Source organism: Lepisosteus oculatus, chromosome 8, assembly GCF_040954835.1.
Source record: "Lepisosteus oculatus isolate fLepOcu1 chromosome 8, fLepOcu1.hap2, whole genome shotgun sequence".
Taxonomy (NCBI): domain Eukaryota; kingdom Metazoa; phylum Chordata; class Actinopteri; order Semionotiformes; family Lepisosteidae; genus Lepisosteus; species Lepisosteus oculatus.
Genome location: NC_090703.1, coordinates 50,052,249 through 50,069,790, shown reverse-complemented (window position 1 = coordinate 50,069,790; position 17,542 = coordinate 50,052,249). Strand labels below are relative to the sequence as shown.

General features: G+C 44.8%; 1 protein-coding gene across 1 annotated transcript in view; it reads right to left on the bottom strand.

Annotated features, from left to right (window-relative positions):
- The window catches only part of kdrl (kinase insert domain receptor like), a 60,628-nt gene that overhangs the window by 28,302 nt on the left and 14,784 nt on the right, over positions 1-17,542 (bottom strand). Inside the window, exons 4-12 of the mRNA XM_069193759.1 lie at positions 14,853-14,968; positions 13,456-13,612; positions 13,035-13,174; positions 12,387-12,555; positions 11,910-12,024; positions 11,422-11,591; positions 8,541-8,697; positions 4,700-4,826; positions 746-854 (exon numbers count right to left, since the gene is read on the bottom strand). Of these exons, the coding sequence (XP_069049860.1) occupies positions 746-854; positions 4,700-4,826; positions 8,541-8,697; positions 11,422-11,591; positions 11,910-12,024; positions 12,387-12,555; positions 13,035-13,174; positions 13,456-13,612; positions 14,853-14,968 (1,260 nt within the window). The remainder of the gene's footprint in view (positions 1-745; positions 855-4,699; positions 4,827-8,540; positions 8,698-11,421; positions 11,592-11,909; positions 12,025-12,386; positions 12,556-13,034; positions 13,175-13,455; positions 13,613-14,852; positions 14,969-17,542) is intronic.

Below are 17,542 nucleotides of genomic sequence, written 5' to 3'. Positions count from 1 at the left end.
CAAGGTGGGTGAAGACCCCATCCCTGGCTTTCCTGGTGCTCTTCTCCATTACTCACAATATCACATGACCCCTTTGATCAGCTGTGGACAGCAGAGAAACTCTTCCTGTGTTGGTGAGCTTCATATTAACATTTCAGGTCTGGCAACTGGCAAAGTTGTTTCAGAAAAAAAAGTGGCAAAAGCTTTGTACTGCAGGTAGTGTTTCTTTCACTTTTTGCACCCATTTGTAGAAAACAAAACCTGACTGCTCACCAGTCTATGAGCCCAAGACAATGAAGGCAGACAATATCACATGCGTTCGGTCATCTCGTACCTACAGTAACCCATCTCAATATTTCTGTTTCGCTGTGAGATGGTTTCAGGGTTTCAGTTAGTGAAACAATCCCCTCACCTCCATGTGCTGTATTATTCACACAGTGTTTGGCTTCTGTCATATTGTGATATAGGGTCCCTAAAGGAGATGAACATTTACCTGTTTGAACGAAACTACCAGGCAATGTTCTCTTTATACTAGAGTTTTTTGTTTACTTAATTCCAAATCAAGCTGATTAACGCTGTTAACAACAACCACACCCACATAAGGATGATATTGACAATAACAAACATACACTCAGTTGTTCATTAAATTCAACACCACACCACTGTATGACAGCAGAAGTGGTTTTCTCTTTACAGCAGGGGAATACTGCAGGTAACAGTGGGAGCTCAGAGTATGGGCTTTGCAGCACATCTGATACCAGCTTACCAGCCACATAGAAAATCCAGCTCCATGACACTACGCTGACGTGGTTTTTGGCTTCGCAGGTGTATTTTCCTGACACCTTGGCCTCTGCGATCTCCAGTGTGCTTACGGTCTGACAGAAGGAAACAAAAAAGACACTCTGGTATCTCCTGTAGTGAGTGAAGGGATGTAATCAAATTAGGGGGTGATATATCTGAACTACTCAAAGGGCATACCTGAAAAGCAAATACGTGTCGTATTACATGTGGATTCAATACCGGTCTCCACAGTGGGTTTACTTGAAAACTAGGTTCACTGACACTAGCCCTGACCAATGATTTAAGTGGCCATAATAATTCTTTAAGCCAGGAAAATGGGACAGTTCTGGGCTCTGTTTAACTTTCTGAATGACATCTGTTTTTTCAGATTCTACCATCAAACACAGCTGAGGGATGTTGGTATTTCGTCTTGGTGCATTAGTCACTGCTGTGAACCTTACTGGGACGAGCTGAAAAATGGGTGGACAGTTAGATTTACTTTCCGGCTGTCAGACCTGCTTTCAGTCCACTTCCTGTGCTGTCCAACTGCTCGGTAATCATCAGCGTTTCAAACCTCAGTTCTGATGAACACCAGAGAATAGCCACATCAGTCTGAGCTAATTTCAAACGTATTCAATTTCAGATCAAACATTCTAGACCACAGCAAATCAGAATTTCTAAATCTGACTTCAGCAACAGTTTCACTGAGCTGTTTTTCCATTTTCTTGGTTTGGTAATGAACCTGTGGTTTGGCTTTTTTAAGCCACACTGAAGAAATATCTGAACACACCGGATCATTTTTTGGTCCCTATTTGATCCTTATTCAGATCAGCAAAGTGAAACGTCTCTAACAGCTGCTCGAATGTTTCTCCTTGCACGTTTCCCGCAGTATAGATTCGATCTTCAAAATATAGGAGACTGGAATGGTAAGATTTGAAGGAAGTGCCCAGAAACAGGTATTGCGAGGACTGGTGAGCCAGGCCTCAGAAGTCATCTTACGTTTTTTTGCTCGAAATCAAAATCTCTCTCTGAAATCGAATAAAATGGAAAAAAACCTAAATTTCCAGTCACTTCCACTGTGCGTGGAGCCGCACTTTGGGGGGAGAGAACAGCAGATAAAACCAGGATGAGAACCGAAAGGAGGTCCACACAAGAGCAGACACCCAGGGGAGGGTGGTCTGTGTGACTCTGGGCTGTGTCCCGATCCCGTGTCCCTGGTCAGGAAACAGGTTATGGTCCAGGTTTATGAAGAAAAGCCCCGGGGGCTCATACTGTGCCCCTGCTCTCTCATCCGGAGTTCCCCCAGTTTCCGAGGAATCCTGGAGAGACCGGCTTTTACTGCCGAGGGGTACAGGGGCTCCGCGCCGCTGGGAGAGGGAGGGGAATTCCTTCAGACGGCTCTCGCTCTTTCAGACACAGAGCCGGCCGTGCTGTCGCTGACCCTGGCTCCCTCACCCCCACGAAGAAACAGACCTCTTACCCCAAGGACCCAGGGCACAGCCCTTCCGGATCTAGCCCGGTCCCTCTGAAGACGAAGAGCTACTGCACGGCAGTGCCAGCACAGATTACAGGAATCTTTTTGCAAGATTTTACTGCGTGGTTAGGGCAGCCTGTCTGCTTTTCCAATGGCTCCGATTTTTTTCCTAACCCTGTGTCTGCTCGGCTTTGCTCCATTTCACTATGTGTTTATCACTGAAATGCCACTTTAATGTTGGAGAGGAGCTTGGAGCCCCATGACCCCACGTACTGCAGGGCCTTCTTTCAACGAGCGCGGAGGATCGGCTTACAAGAGCACAGTGAAATAAACTAGGCCCCGTGCCTAATTAAGTCTGGGGCGAGTGGCTCTGGTAACAAGCCCTCCTGGGAGACCTATTGTAATGCCCACAGCCCCAAGCGTGTGCTTAGGAAGCAGTCAAAATGGTGTGGGAGCTGCCCGATCTTCAGATATCGCGGCAGAGAAGATAAGCTATCTGGATTTAAAATCGCTGCTGAAACGAAAAGCTGACGTAGGGCACAGCCCCTGCGGCGTTTTAATATTCCGAGGCATTTAAAAAGCGCCTTGCCCACGATGCACCGCTCACACCTGCTCCCCGCGAGACACGGTTTTCCAGCGTGGGCTCCTAGCTCCGGAGTCCTGTAGGAAAGCCGTGCCGGAGGCGGAATGTCGCTGGTCGTCTAGGGCTCATATCCTGGACTATAAATCTTACTTTGGAGCTTGCCTGTCACCCCCTTGTGTAAATAAACAAGTAAATAATTTTTTAAAGATTTTTTTTTTTTAAACGGTAATGACCTTTGTTTCAAACACTTTGGAGGTTTTAAAAGACTTAATTGAAACCTTACTTTTACCAACTTAAAAGGCAGCGTGTTAAGATTCCTGGGGAGTGAGTGCGTATGTGGGGGTGGTTAGTGAGGCGTACTGTATATCAGGTGAGGACTACATCAGGACTTTGAGTTCATTTGAGTACTGTTTAAATAAACTAGACTTTATTATTATTACTAGCTGAGCAGACATCCTTATCCAGGGTGACTTACAGCATCTACAAATATTAACTTTTGTGTCCATACAAGGTAAACAATAATTTAAGTACAGTAAAATGAAATAAATAGAATACCTAAAACGTGCATATTTGACCAGAGCTATTCAGCTCGGTGCACTGCAAGTGTCACCCAGTCCAATCCAGATTCACTGGGATTAGAACACACCCAGGTCCTGCACTAGCTCAACATGGAGCAGGAGCCAGCGAGGGGGGCGATGGGGAGGTGAGGGGTCACAGGGGCCGGGCGGCAGGGCCTGAGTCACCCCAACACTCAGGGGTCGGGGTGGAGAGGGGGCGTATTCTGGAGCTGAGGGGCTCAGAGACGGCAAGGAAGAGGAGGAGCGGATTGGGGGGGAGAGATAAGGGACCGAAGATGAGCAGGAGCAGAGTGATTCGAGAGCAGGACAAACCTGTCTTTGACCTGTCGCAGTGGGGAATGAAGGCTCTCCTGTTTGCGATCTGGGAGATGGACACTAACCGTTAATCACGAGAATTCAATCTGATGCCCTGCTAATTTGCGTTTTGTCCGTGTACAATTCAACATTTACACAGACTTTAATTCGGTATCACTGTGAATGCCCTCATAAAAAAACATTTCACATATGCAGCGTAGCTAAACTCACAACCCTTTTGCAGTAAAAGCTCCTAACAAATATATTTTGAAAGACAGTTTATTAAGTCCCTGCAGGCAAAGTTATTTCTGCTTTTCCAGTGGAGCGAATTGCGAATTGTTTTTTTCGACCTTTGCTCTGAAATCCTGAAATCTGACTGAAACACTGTATTTTGGCAAGTGTTTGGCAGGTTTCTGTTATAGTGACGGAGGATTCAGGGTATACTTTTCCCAGCGGGAGACACTGAGAGTGAACTCAGTCAGCCAGCTAAAACGCAGACAAGTGAGGAGAGAAAACACACATAAACCCAAAACAGTTTGCTGGTGTTTGGCACAGAAAACTAAGCTGTAATTTAAACTTCCAATGTAATCAAAAGCAAAGTTACTTAACTGCAAACTTATATACATTCAACTATATTGTAGGAGACATTCTCAATTGCTTAACTAAATTATTCCTCTGGCAGGAATACTGGAATAATAGTTTGTTTTGAACAACGTGTTGCTGGCCTGCAAGAAATCAGTCGGATTTTATTCAATGAATAAATTGAATGAATAAATGAATTAAATTAATTCAGTGTGACTGAAGCTGAATAATAGTGCCAGATAAAAAAAAAAACATCCCTCTGCATTCTGTACTGGAGGTTATATAGGATCCACATTGATATCTCATAATTTTTAACAACATATGGATAATCTGAAAATAATCAACTGCTTCAGAAGTTAATTTTATTGTAGATTTAAAGAGTTTTAAAAAACCTACATAGCTCCCTGTACAGTCTGATGGGAAACCCACCTTGTTTTTTCCATTGAGAGTCTTGTTATTGCTTTCTATAGCTTTGATCCTGTTTGTAAGAGTACTGTTGCCTTCATCGCTGTCCTCCTCCCAGACACGGACTGGAGAGCTTCTGAAACTCTTACACCTGTGGAGCAGATGCATGAGTTCACACCCAGGACCTTCCAATAAATGTTTTAGAAAACACCTTCATGTCTGAACCACAGTTAAACAGATTCAAGGTGTCGGGTGAATCCTACTGAAGTTCCAAAAGCATGCCTTAAGAAGACAACTATCCCTTAGAAAAACCTTTTGGATGCAATTTTTAAATGAGGCGTGTCTATGAGCTGTATATACAGTACAGTGGGTATTTGAGCACTGTATACTGTAGTTACCTATAACTCTGAAAAGGCTGGTACTAGTGTAAGTTTAGGTCCTGTTGGTGTCGTGTTCAGCTGAGCAGTTTCTGGTGTTTTGGAATTGTGTGGAGTTCTCTGGTTCAGCTGGTGGCTGGGTTGACGGTAATGTGACTCTGTGCTTTCTGATTGGAGATGGGGGAGAACGTGACTAGGACAGGAGGAGAGACCAGGAAGAGAGCGGGAGAGAACGCAGAGTTGTAAATGTGGTTGTTCAGTAATAAACTGCAAAAAAAAAAGAATATCCATCTTCATCCAGTTCCCATCCGTGCCAGCAGTGTGTTAAACCACCATCAAACGAACCCTACAGTTACACTAGGAATGCAGATGCCGAAATTATTTCTTCAAAACACTGAGATTTAGCAGCTGGTTTGCACATAGCATGCATGCTGGCTCTTCTCTTCCCCACTAAGAACACTGTATTAAAATTAGCAGCCTCCCCAGATGTGCCAGCCTGCCAGTGAACGGGTGCCGTTCTTCCGGAGAATCCAGTAAAGTGGCGCCGGCAGTGACTGGGAACAGGGCAGGAGAAGCCTGCAGGATTGCTCATCCTCACCCTCCAGCCAAGAGCCGGCCCCGCCAGCCAGGCAGCCGCGCAGCCCAGGAGACTCATCCAGCACACACCTTCGGGGAAGCCGCCCAGCCCCGCTCATTCCTCAGGAGAAGAACAATCGCGTTGCTGAGGGCTGAGCTACGCTGAGCAGGAAGCCAGGGAACAACAGGAAGGACTGGGCTTGCGTCACTCCTCGTAGGAGGAAGCCTCCCCCCGCCGCCTGGCCAGGGGAGATAAGACTCCGCCGAGCAGCTCGGTTGGCGAAGGGAGGATGGCCGATCAGGCCTCTGGCCCTGCTGATGAATACTGTGCTCAAGCGACCCAGCTGTGATGAAGGCACCATGCCGTGCATCTCGCCCAGCTGTCACTCAGCCGAAAAGCCGCTTATTCCGGGTAAGCATCACAGTGCCCTGGAGCCTATCCCAGCAGCACAGGGCAAGCCTGCAGACTTGACGGGACGCCAGTCCTTCACAGGGCACACACACACGTGATTTAGAACACCCATGAAGCCAGCCTGCTCTGGAAGCTGGGAGGAAACTGGAGCACCTGCAGAACTCCCACATAAGCAGGGGAGAACATGTAACTCTACACCGAGGCACGCAAGGCTGGGGCTGGGACTGGGACTGGGACTGGGGCTGGGGCTGGGACTGGGGCTGGGGCTGGGACTGGGCACTTCACCACAAACAGCTCAGGGGCGGTATTATATTTAGTGGGTTCTTATCTGTTTAAGGTCTAGTTTGCAGCAATTAAAGCAGGGAGTGAAACACTAAAAGTTGGCTCTGGTTTTATATAAACCAAACCCCTACACATTTCACCTATGTCGGGAAATCCCAGTACATCTTTTCCATAACATTTCATCACTTGGCAGCCATAAAATGAGTTGTGGCAGCTGTTACAAACTGCTGTTTTCATAACCAGGCTTAATCATTAACACTTCACTGTAGCAGTTAACCACACTAGAGTGCATGCAGTCATAACTACATTTTATGATCAGCGCTTTTGGTTGTCACAAATAATAAGTCTTGCATTGCTAATATTATAACAGAATTTTGTGTTTTGTGTGCTCATTATATAGCCTGAAATGTAAACGTTTCTATTTTTATTTGAATGAACACTGCTTAGCCAGTCACTATTGTCTGAGTAGCCCCAGAGCTCTGAAGACTGAAGTCTGCTCTCAGTGCTTAATCCTCTTGTTTATAGAAGTCTGTTTGCAGTGTGACTTTTAACATGGAGCTGCTCAGGTGTTATCTAAGTTTTAAGTGACATAAAAGCTTGAGACATTGGGGACTAACATATACTACTGTTGTTGTTAGAGGAACGAAGTCCCTAATAATGAACACAGTGGATCCTCTCATTTACAGACTGGACTGTGTCATTCTTGCTGAACCAGAGGTGGGTTGGTGGGTGTGTCAGAGCTGGAGTCCCAGGTCAGCCTGGCTGCTGCAAACTGTGCCTGTGCAGATATCGCCACGGAGACGGCCACCGAGCCCACGCCCAGCAGTATCGGCACAAGACATCTCGGGACACGACAAACCACACCGTTCCTCTTCCACGCCGCAGGCAGATAAGGGAGGTCATTCCAAACCAGTTGCCTGGAGCACAAGGCTCTGGTTTAGGAACTGGATTCATTCGCAGCCAGAGAAGGACTTGTAAAAATGTTCTAAACGAGCACAGGAACCAGGTTCCTTCAGAACCATAGAGGCTTTCCTCCAGCCAGCTCCCTCTCTCCCATGGGCCACACTTCCAACACAACTAAGAATGGAATCTGGGAACACAGCTATTCTGCATTTTTTCCTCTTTTAACAAGCAAAATATGTTTACTGAAAGCTGGGCAGACGGCTGAGAGTGTCTTGTATTTATGTCTGAATCCTTGCCCTTTTGTGACAAATTCCAATGCAATCGCTTCTTTTCCCTGTTTGCTGCACAGGTGGATGTGCTGTCTGTGTGTGCCTTTGTCTGGGCTGTGTACAGTGGACTGGATAGGGGCTGTGGTTTGAAGGCTCACTGCAGGCTTAGAAGGTCCTGTGTATAGCAGTTCTCCTCCCTGTGCCTTATCCAACTCCAGTGGAAGTGCTGTCATTTCTGAACAGTGTCATTTCTTTGGAAGAACGTAGTGACTGCTGTTCAGCAGAAACAAAAGTGGAGAGAGCCCGAGTCTCTCACAAGTGTGTGTTTCAAACATGCCGATTGCCTGGAGCTGGAGAGCAATCACTTCAGACATCCTGAATGCCATTCTGCACCGGCAGGATGTGGACTCATTTAGTTCAACTGTGAGGCATGTTTACGTTGATACATTGATTAATCAGGCAAGCCGGCCTTCCACTGTTGTTATTTAGTCAAAAGCGTTTATAAAAGGAATTCATGCAATACTCAAGGTTTACTAACAACAAACAGATTAAAAACAATGCTTCTTAAATTCTGTGTTTCCAGAAAATGCGGTATTAAAAGAATCTGGATTTTTTTATATTCCATCTGTGAAATTGTTCAGAAAAAAAAATCACCCTAAACACTGTGAAGAAACGGCGTGGTTTCAACAAGGCTGGCTATCCAGAGATCAATGACGTTTTTCACATAGATTCCTTCCGTCTGTGTATCATCTGCCAGTGTCGATTCTCATTGTGTCATATTCCTAATAGCTGCAAGCCAGATCTTCTAAAGCTTTGACTAGAAGTGCAAATACCACTCATCTCTGCATGAACCCGGTTTTAATTGAAATAATATTCGGACAGCCCTGCACAATCCAACCAAGCCCTGGCAACCCCTTTGAGCTGTTTCTATTGTGAAACCTCTAAAAGCCTTTAAGTCCAGTTTCAACGCAGCCTCCGGGGAGGCAGGGGCGGGAGTGCCTTTGGCAGAGAGAGCGGCGCGAGAGGAAGGGAGCTGGGAAACTCACAGCAGGGCGGAGGAGCCGGGGGTGCAGGGCTCCCATTTCCAGGTGATCTCGGGAGCTGGGATTCCGAAGGCGGTGCAGGTTATCTGCTGCTCCCTCCCGGCCGCGTAGGTCTGCAGCTCCCCTTTGTCTACGTCCACCTCGTAGATCTTGGGCTTCGCTGGAAGAGACAGAGGCCACATCAGACGAGTCGCTGGCCTGCAGTCATCCGGCGTGCCCTTATCGAACAGCACACCTGGGACGGCTGCCCGGCTGAAACTGCTGGTCGCCCTTCATTAAAAAAACTGCAGTAAACACACCCTCCGAGCTGCACGTGCAGGCACGTGCTTGCAGTGGCAAGACCATGTCATAGGCAGTCATTCCGGATTCGGAGGAGGCAAATGAGGAAAAAAGCGTTCATGCGCAGTTAAAGAGCAAAGCGCTTGCAAAGCCTTGCTTAAGAAATGCATCACGGTTGTTCTTGACCACCTCCTGATTTTTTACAACACATGACTGAACAAGCAGCACGGAAAGAAACACTCCATCTTCATTTCAGGGTACTCTGGTCCTGGAGATCCCCAGTTAGTCTTACAGGTCACTCAAGCAATCTGATCAGTTAAGAGAACTCTGGTCCTTATGCACTGAAGGGTATTTAGTCCTCTAAATCGTTTAATGTACCAAATCGCCCGTTTAATTGATCGCAATGGAATTGATCCAGGTCCTAGAAACGTGATGCTTTGGTGACCCACAGAACCTGCTGGATTAGGGTTTTCCAGGACCAGGGTTCGAGGTCCCTGCTCTGGGCATGGACAGCCATATGTTTTCAGCAGGAGTGTCAGCCTGTTTGAGCCATCCATTGTGCTCTCTGCGGGCAGCGAACTGAACAGGTATGTGCTGTGAGGAACAGCAACAGAGAACCTGTGTGAATGTGCAGTGCACATCATGCATTTCCTCTTCTTAATACAAAAATGAGTGAGACAGCATTATGATCTCACTTTACTCTCAAAGCTTTTCCATTTACAGAGCCTTCTGTGTCAGAGGGAAAAACAAGTAAGATTTGGAATGCATGATGTAGGATGTTGGAAATAGTTTCTTAACGATTACCAGAGGCCTCTGATTTCCATTTCCAATTGTTTTTCCTCTCGAGTTCTCCCCTTCAGCATTCCGATAAAAATACTCTTGTCCAGAAGACAAGCGAATCGGAAATCTCTTCTTTTTTTACGTCAACGTAATTACCAAGCTGGAAGCTTGTTTTTTTTTTAAAAAAAAGAAAACCAAAGCAGAATGCTGAAGGGTTTTGGGGTTTTAGAAGAAGAAAGAGAAACCAGTGATTTCCTAAAATGCGACTACAAAGAAAATGGAAATAGATCAGATGATTTTTTCATGAGTCAGCAGAGACAGACAATGGAGTCCAGCCTCAGGTCAGAACATAATCTGTAAAGCACATGTGGTTCGTTCTGAACTGCACCGGCACAAATCAAGCTGTGTAATTATTCCTGTGAGCTTCTGCTCCCTGTTTATCATGCCATCTCTGCACCACATGACTGGAATTCATCATCCACCCAATCTTTACTTAATGCTTTTAATGGAGTGTCATTTTTCAACTACAGTCTTACTTTAATTAACCAGTTGGCAATGCAAGCACTGACCTGCGGTGTTTCTATTGGTCTTTTTACAACAGGAGTCCCAAGTCTCAGTCCAGTTAGAGGTCATCCTAAATAGCTTGTCATTTAAAGATTAGGAATGCTGGTTTAAGCATTTGATCAATTAAGAAATGAATTTATCAATGAAGTGAACACAGGCCGTTGATAGGTTTCTGGTTTTAGTTTCAAACAACCTCTTAATTACTTAGCTGAACACACCATCTGTTTAACTGACCATAGTTAAATTAATGGATCTTTAGAAAGTGATGACTCCCTATAGAACCTGCTGGAATGGTGCTCTCCAGAGCAGTGTTACAAACCCCTGTTATACACTGCAGTGAGACACATTACAACTTTAGAGTTTCCAGTGAATCAATATCGCTCTGTTTATCACTCGTTTTGATTTTCTCATTAAGTGGACCAGTCGGTGGATCTGCAGGATCACTGTGTGAGACCATGCTGGCAGCTGTAGTGCTCTTTCCCAGCGCTGGCGGGTAGAGTATTGTCAACTGGTCTGGACCGCGGGGAGCGAGAGAGCTGGGCTGCAGAGAGAGGGGCAGTCCACAGCGCTGGCTGCAATGTGATCAGACGGAGGGATTTCAAAGGGCCCAGTAATGAAGACCAGCTGCACAACTACGTCAGTTCAGCACAAAAATAAAGAGCCCTGATAATAACCTGCTACAGAAGGCACTGGAGTGAAACATCAGCAAGTACAGTTCACATAGTCCAAGCCCCCGATATTGAAGCCTTCTTTCAACAGACTTTGATAAGAGGGCATTTCAACACTAAGGTACGCCTTAATTCTGACCCAAAAACCTCTCCAACACCAAACTCAAGAGTTAGTCCCACCCTAATTGCAACATATGAATCAAAGTCATGCTACCAGTGCAAGAGACACCTTAACCTTAAACCTTCTCCCCTAAATCAGCTCATATCCAAAATCAGTCCTCAGCCTACGACTGGGTATTCTGCGCTGTACTGTGCTGTACTGAAATTGAACTGGCATTTCGATTAAACCACATATAAAACCAGGCAAAGACAAAGCCAGTTGCTGTTTATCAAATTAATTCAATCTTCCTTATCTCTTGAAAGGATAAAAATATTTTGTAACATCTTAATGATAAATGTCTTTCGCATGGCTGACACATACTGTATCTTTAAGAAAAATACATACAGTATACTGTACATCTCATAAATAACAGGTAGTCATGCATTGGTCTCTCAGAACATTATGATGGAGGAGACATTTTAAAGGTGCTTACTGTAGACAATAACGTTGAACGTGACGTTCTTGTACAGTCCGTGGCGTTTATTGCTCAGAGCGATGGTGTAGGTCCCTGCGTCCTTCTCCTTCACTTCCTTAATGATGAGACTGTACCCTGAAGCTTCGTAACAGGTGTGGTTCTCGTTAATCAGCACCCCGTCTTTGTACCTGAGAAGAGTAAGAACAGCAGGAGTCGAAATGAACTGTGTAATTATACTGTAATTACTGTGTTATTACAGAAACCAGTCGATTGGTGCACTAATTCACTAACTTCATTAGAATGATGTTATTCATTGGGAATCATCACAAGCAAGGAGCATTATTCTTTTATTTACATTTCTCTGAGCTAGAACTAAGTTTGAGCACTTTTTAAACCTGCTGCATTCCTTTGTGACAGTGACAGTGACCAGGACAAACGCCGTTGTCAGCCACTAGACTTGCTGGATTCACGAAAGAGCTCCTCTCACCACTCATGGGATGTCTTACCATGCGAACTCAGGGGTGGGCAGGGCATTGACCTTGACTCCAAATCTCGTCCTCTTTCGGCCTTTTTTGGATATGATGTCGGGTCCCGCAAAGGAAACATTGAGGAAGGGATGTTCTAGGGAAAAAAACATTATAAGGTTTAGAGTTTCTAAGCATCGGCCTGCATCTGAGCAGCAGAAGGTCAGGAAAAAGCCCCGGTATATACTGTGGATTAAATTGTGGCAAATAATTCGGAACCTTCAGTAAGTATATCCCATACTGGGCTAGAACCTGAATCCTGGACAAGACAAGTAATACTGGTTAGTACAGACTTGGTATTCCACTCTCCTGTCCTCTGGCAGCTGGTAATAAGTGTCTCTGTGTTGACAGAGATATTTTTTATTTTGTTCTTAACCATTGTACCTAAGCGATGTCCTTAAGCAACAGCTTTGCATGTAGGAGGAACAATTTTCCAAATTGCAAAGAGCTAACAATTACCATAGATGATGACTTTTATGGTCTTCTCCATTCTGACTTTGTTGGTTCCAATACATTTGTATATGCCCTTGTCCGCTGTGGTGACGTTCTGGATCTTCAGGGTGCAGGTTTCTGTGTAGTTGCTTGTTGTCCTGTCACTCTCTTTGGTGATTTCATGCAGTTGGCTTATCTGAGGACAAGATGTCAAGGTCATTCAAGGTGAGGTCATTCAACTGTTTCAAAACCGAACAGCAGCTGACCACCATCATCCTGACCAGCAAAAGCAAAGTGGCTTTTGAGGTCTGGTGATAACTGTGGTGGAAAGGATGCACGAATTCAGCTTACAACCAGCTTTGAGGGATATAAGAACTATCTTGCATACCAGTTCCTTCGTTTGATGGCTTAGCTGCTGTTATTGTTTTCATAGTTGTAAATCTGGTTTAAAAGAATGCTCAATGATATGCCCACGTCGTTGTGCGGTTTTATGGACATTTAAATGGCCGCACACCGGTGTGGACTCTTTGGGACTTCTCATGAAGGCAGAGGGAGAGATTTAGGGAGCGATGGCCTCCTCTTGACCCCATCCCTTTCATGCAAGCTTTTAGATTATTGCATAATGAACATAAGCAGTAAATAATGGCACCGATTTCCTTGCAATGCTCTCCTTACCTCTTTCCCATTGAGCTCCCACTGGAAGTGGATGCGCCCGTTGTACGTGGTCTGACCCGAGCACTGCAGGTAAAGGGGATCTCCCACCAGCAGCCGGAGGCGTTCCGTCACGTTGATCCGGAGGTTGGTCAGCTTGGATGCTGGGAAAAGAGCAGCGCAGCGTCAGTTCTGCTGAGACCGCCGGGAGGGGCAGGGGGGCTGTCCGGGAGGCTCCTGCCTCCCAGCAGCTGGTAATCCGGGTTTGGGAATCAGGGGTCTCTCGACATGTTAAAACCACAACGGGCGGCTGCAACTGTCAATTCAGGAAATTTGGGGAGCGGGCCGTCTGTCTGATGCAGTCTGCAGTGACCTCGCACTACGAAAGCCCACCCTGACGCCTCTCGGACGCAGACGCACCCGCTTGCTGGCAGGAAGTACTTACAGAATTTGCGCGGCATGTAGAGGGAGTGGGTCTTTTTCCCGTTCACCACCGCAGTGCACTGGAGAATGCCATGGTGTGCAGGGGAAGGGTTGCGGATTGTGAAGCCAATCTTGGGGTCCCACTCCCCACTCGACACGTCCCCTCCCGATGGCAGGAACTGAATGATATAAGACCACAGCTTCTTTAGTAATAATAATACACTTTAGTTTATATAGCACCTTTAAAAGCAACTTCTTAATGCGCTTTACCGTAAGAGAAACAAGTTAAAGAGGAGAACTGGTAACAGAATTTGCACAGTTAAAAACAATTGATCTTAGAGCCACTTCCCCAAACGCTCTCTGTCACCTTGGCACATTTGGTCAGGTTAGTTAAAAATGTACTATGCATTTTCACCAAGCTGTAGTATTTCTATGTGGTTTGACGTTATTTCAGTGTTTTAATTTAAAACATACAAGAATTTACTGTATGTAAGCATCAGTCAGGCAGGGGCAGTAGGAGTAGGAGTCTGTTCTGAGTGAGTTTCGATGCACATGATTTATTTTGGGGGATTTTGTTCTGAAGTCAAACACTGTGTCAGGAAGGAGTGGGGATTATCATGATCTTATGAAAGACAGGATTATTATTGTTATTGAAATCAGACGGTTCCCTAAGTCTGCTCAGAAACTGACTGTTCTTAACAATGTGAAGTGGCTTATTTCTTCAGAATTGTTCAACAAAATGTATATTTACATAGTGTAAACTTGTAGTGTAAACTTAGTCTCAGGTAGGTAGAATTATAAATGCACAAACATCTGTAGCTACAGATAAAGTGATATGAAATGCATTTATTTTTTTAAACAGTTTATGTTAATCAGTTAATTTGTTTCTCCATGTTACTATCGATATTGTATTTGTTTGTTTCCTGCATAATTTCCTGGACATAATGTATAAAACAGAAGAGTTAATTTTAGATTCATATTCTATTTTAAGAAGAACAGAATCTCCTTCCAACTTCCTGTCCCCACAGGAAGCAGACAGCCTGTCTCCTGACTGTACCATGAGTTGCTTTGAGTGAGAGATACTTGCGTCTCTGAACTACAGCCGAAGAGAGGAAACTGGCAACACTGAAACCTGGAGTGAAATTTTCCATCTGGATTGTGGAAAAGGTATACTGCCCTTCTTAAGGACAATGGCACAACAGCAGCTGCAGTTTGGCAAGTCAGGTCAAAGGTGGACCCCTTTAGTCCACCTTTGCCCAGCTAGTGTACAGAACACCTTCCTCCAGAGACTGTCCATCTCCACTGATGGAAATGAATCAGACTGAAGTGATTGATGGGTAATTCTCAGCTCTGTGAGATTAACACAGCTCTGTGTGCGCTGCCTGTAGAGCAGAGAAAGAGAGCTCAGGAGTCTCTCACCCGTTCCAGGGTGACTGTGTAGTCTGGCGATGTGACTCTGCATGGGACGACCAGCTCGTCTTCAAACATCACTAGTTTAGTATCATGTGTTGACTCGACAAATGGGTTTTGGCCATCTGTTGGGAAATAAATAAAAGCAATTGCGTATAAGGTAATAGATCATTTCCAATAGCATTAATATGAAATACTCTTCTTTCACAATACAATACAATCATGGGTTCATTCATATTTACTTTCCTTTTTCCCCTGAAATAATCATTTACAGTATCTCATTGTAAAAAAATGGATTTTTTTTAAACATGTTCATAAATAGATACATGCATGTAATATATAAAAATCTGACTAATTGGGAATTCTCAGTCAATTTTAAATAATGACAACCAGAATATCCCTGAAGAGCACAGCCAACTGAACCCTTTTCTCCAGTTCTTCAAAGAAAACCCTGCTGCACTCTACTCTTTGAGAATCCTTTGCTCCACAGTGTTGCCATTCACCAGTCTGAAGAGAGCAGTGATCTTCAAACATTCGTGTAGCATTCGTGCAGAGAGCTACACCGGCCACATCCAGCCAACAGACTGTATGTTTTCATCATCTCACTCAGAGGGGTTGCTATTAGCAGAGACAGCACGTAGTTTTCAGTGCCATTAGTCTAAGGCTTTGCTTGTTAAAAATCCTTAATAGGGTGTTTTAGACAAAGTCGTCTTATCCCTAGACAAATTTGCTCTCTATTTGTTGAAAAGCAAAAGAGAGGTTTAAGGGCATAGTTTTACCCAGGGACAACATAGGTGCGGAAAAGAGAAATTATGTTTATAGCTTTTTTCAGCTGAATTTTTATATGGAGTAAAGGAAGGGAACACACTTTTGACTGTGGAGAAAAAGGTTTTACAACTTTTCCTGTGGGCATGTTTATGATGTACGAGAAAGTTTAAGTGTAAGGCTTGAGAAAGACACGGCTGACAGCATTGAGCCACAGTAACACCCACACTTGAATAAACGACAAGTTCATAAACACCCAATTAACAAAGAAACTGCTAGATAAACATACAAGCTCAGAAAGGGATTTTGCATTAAGGTCTCACTGTTAGTTCGTAATACAACCATGCGATTTCTTCTTTATTCCACAAATGTTTTAGGATGTAGGGGAAATTCTCATGTATCTGGTATGGTGCTGCACGGTGACAGTCAAATGTTCACTGCCACATATTTCAAGACCAGAACCCAGCACAGTGTCAGACAGCCTTGTCAAGTGAAGAATAATGGCCTTCATTGCTATTCAAGTACATGAAACTCAGCACAAAAGCACAGAACTCTTTGGTTTAATGTCATATTGAGCATTTGCACTTCAAAGCTAAATACATGTACTTCAGCGGTGCCAGTGGTTGCTTTCTTACCCTTGAGGAGAAATAGATATTTGAAATGAATTTAAATCAGCTTTCTGTCCAAACAACTCACAGACTTGTAGAACGTTTAAGAAAAGAAACAGTTTGGGAGGGGAGGATATTGTATGTCACGTTATTGACAATAGCTACATAATCGCTGTGCTTTTTATTGCTGGTTACTTCAAAGACCAAGGAATGCATTAGGAAAATAAATACTGTAGGAACTGTTTTATAGAGCCCCTGGACTGAAAACACCCAGGCTGTGCTCCATAACGGTAGGAGCATAATTTGAACAATAACCATTGAAGCCTTGTAACAAACGGTGGGGTGGGGACAGGGAACTACACCAAAGTGAGCGAGTGGGAGGGAGGGGAGGCCATGAGATGAGGGTTCAGTGCAGCGCAGAGCTCCGGCCAGGGCTGTCGGCACAGAACCCAAGTGACCCAGTCCAGGCTAACAACACCCTCTCTCGGGAGGGCCAGAGGTGCTGCAGTGCCAGTGCAGATGTGCACTGTTTGACTTGAGTTAATGCACAAGACAAGCTGTCGACTGCAGCCGCTATGTTTAAGTGGAACACAACATTCAATCCAATCTTTAGCCATAAACGGTGGCAACTAAATGTTGAAATGTGACAAACTGTTTATGCCAATGTGACGAAAACCTTGAATTTTTTTTTTCTGTGCACCCTGCAATGTTAAGCCGAGCACATTTCTGTCTCGCAATCTAATGAAACTCAGCAGTGATGTCCTGTGCGCGAGTGGTGCTGGTTCTGGTTCAGGCTGACAAGACAGTTTCAGCTCCCAGAGTCTCTCTTTCCCTCGTGTGTTTGTTTTACGTAACATGAGCACAGCTGATCGAGCCACAGCAAGGCCTGTGACCCCTACAGGAACAGACGCACAATTGTATTTCAGAGTTACCATAACTCTGCAAATTAAACCCCTTTCATTTTCACCGGGGTAAAGGTAAGTAGATATTGGAAAAACCTTTATTAACAAACTTCTGTCGTGTTTTCAGAGAGGTAAAAATAGCTAGAGATTGCAAAACCTTTTATTACGATTTGCAATATGCTTTCATAATTGCTTTCAATATGCTTTCAATTTTTAAAGCTTGACCTGACCTATCCTATGCATTCTTCTGTGATAAACGTTACATTCCTCCCGATTCAGACACTTTGCAGCTTCCACAGCCTGTCCTTGTTCTTTTTTTGGCTCGTGACACACTGCAAGGCAGCCTGTGGGTCACGCCACGCTGGTGTGCGAGAGAGCGGTGCCAGCAATCGGGGGGACTGAGGGCTCTGATGTGTCAGGCCCC